This window comes from Loxodonta africana, chromosome 20 (genome assembly GCF_030014295.1).
Source record: "Loxodonta africana isolate mLoxAfr1 chromosome 20, mLoxAfr1.hap2, whole genome shotgun sequence".
Classification (NCBI taxonomy): domain Eukaryota; kingdom Metazoa; phylum Chordata; class Mammalia; order Proboscidea; family Elephantidae; genus Loxodonta; species Loxodonta africana.
In genome coordinates, this window is record NC_087361.1 from 55,764,267 (window position 1) to 55,765,884 (window position 1,618).

The window sequence follows — 1,618 nt, forward strand, 5'->3', positions numbered from 1 at the left end:
GCCAGCAGCACCTCCGCGCTGGCCTGGCGCGGCGGCCAATGAGCGCGCGCCTGTGCTCGACCTCGCGCTCCGATTGGCTGCGCCCCGCTACCCGCGGCCCCGCAGGTTCCCAAGCCGGGTTTAAAGGGGTCGGGCCCGAGTGGTTGTCGGGCCTTCGGCTTCCCGCGCGCAGGTCCGTGGGGAGGGGCGGACTGTCCAGAGGCCCACCCCGGGGCGTTTCCGAAGGGCGCCCTCGGCCGCCCCCACCGCCCCCAGATGTACTATGCGGTTTCCCAGGCGCGCGTGAACGCGGCCCCCGCCACCATGCTGCGGCCACAGCGCCCCGGAGACGTGCAGCTCGGGGCCTCCCTGTACGAGCTGGTGGGCTACCGGCAGCCACCCTCCTCTTCCTCCACGTCCTCCTCCGCCACGCCGGCCCCCCTCCTCCCCAAGGCTGCGCGCGAGAAGCCGGAGGCGGCGGCCGAGTCGCGCGGCTCCGGGACGGGGTTGGGCGCGCACGCGAGCGCCCGGGCGGACGCCAAGGAGGAGCAGCAGCAACAGCTGCGGCGCAAGATCAACAGCCGCGAGAGGAAGCGCATGCAGGACCTGAACCTGGCCATGGACGCGCTTCGCGAGGTCATCCTGCCCTACTCGGCGGCTCACTGCCAGGGCGCGCCGGGCCGCAAGCTCTCCAAGATCGCTACGCTGCTGCTCGCCCGCAACTACATCCTGCTGCTGGGCACCTCGTTGCAGGAGCTGCGGCGCGCGCTCGGCGAGGGTCCCGGGCCCGCCGCGCCGCGCCTGCTGCTGGCCGGCCTGCCGTTGCTCGCCGCCGCGCCCGGCTCGTTGCTGCTGGCGCCCGGCGCCGTGGGGCCCCCCGACGCGCTGCGCCCCGCCAAGTACCTGTCGCTGGCGCTCGACGAGCCGCCCTGTGGCCAGTTCGCCCTCCCGGGCGGCGGCGCCGGCGGCGGCGCGGGCGGCCCGGGCCTCTGCACCTGCGCCGTCTGCAAGTTCCCGCACCTGGTCCCCGCCGGCCTGGGCCTGGCAGCCGTGCAGGCGCAGTTCTCCAAGTGAGGGAGGCCCCGGCCCCGGCCTCGGGGCGCGCCCCGGCCTGGCCTCCCGCCGCCCAGCTTCTCTGCGCCCCCGTGCCGCGGGAGAGCGGGGCCGAGAAAGGAGGGCGTTTCGAACCTTCTCGCCCAGAGGAAAGGACGGTCTGGCACCCCCTTCCCTACCCCCAGCCCCGGAAAATTAAAGGGACAGGAGCAGAGGCTCAACCGAGCATCGGGGCCCTTTGTGGTTCTAAGTTGATTGCAGCTGCTTTGGGCAGGAAGCGCGCGCATCCCCTCCCCACCCTGCGCGTCTTTCTTGGTCCTTGGACTTGTGCGTTCGCGGGGTTGGTGTGGACTTTAGGACGCCGTGCGGGGGAGCTGGGTGCAGGATTGGCTCGTCCTAAGTGGAGCAGGAGGCCAGCCCGAAGAGCGACCTTCCCGGGGACCCAGCGCACCCGTTCGCAGGGGCAACACCCGCCAAGCCAGAGGTAGAGGGCTGATCCACGAGGAGCTTCCGTTCCTTCTTCCCGGCCACAGGCAGCAGGCACCTTTGATCCCACCGGCCAAGCCCTATCAAAGGAGGCTGTCAG

General features: G+C 72.3%; 1 protein-coding gene across 1 annotated transcript; it reads left to right on the forward strand.

Moving 5' to 3' along the window:
- Positions 1-255: 255 nt before the first annotated feature.
- OLIG1 (oligodendrocyte transcription factor 1) lies at positions 256-1,053 on the forward strand. Its single transcript, XM_064272971.1, has one exon. The coding sequence runs from the start codon at positions 256-258 to the stop codon at positions 1,051-1,053; it is 798 nt and encodes a 265-aa protein (XP_064129041.1).
- Positions 1,054-1,618: the final 565 nt, after the last annotated feature.

What these genes read in the sequence shown, in the direction of transcription:
- OLIG1 (XM_064272971.1), top strand. Translation starts at nt 256, where the DNA reads ATGTACTATGCGGTTTCCCAGGCGCGCGTGAACGCGGCCCCCGCCACC.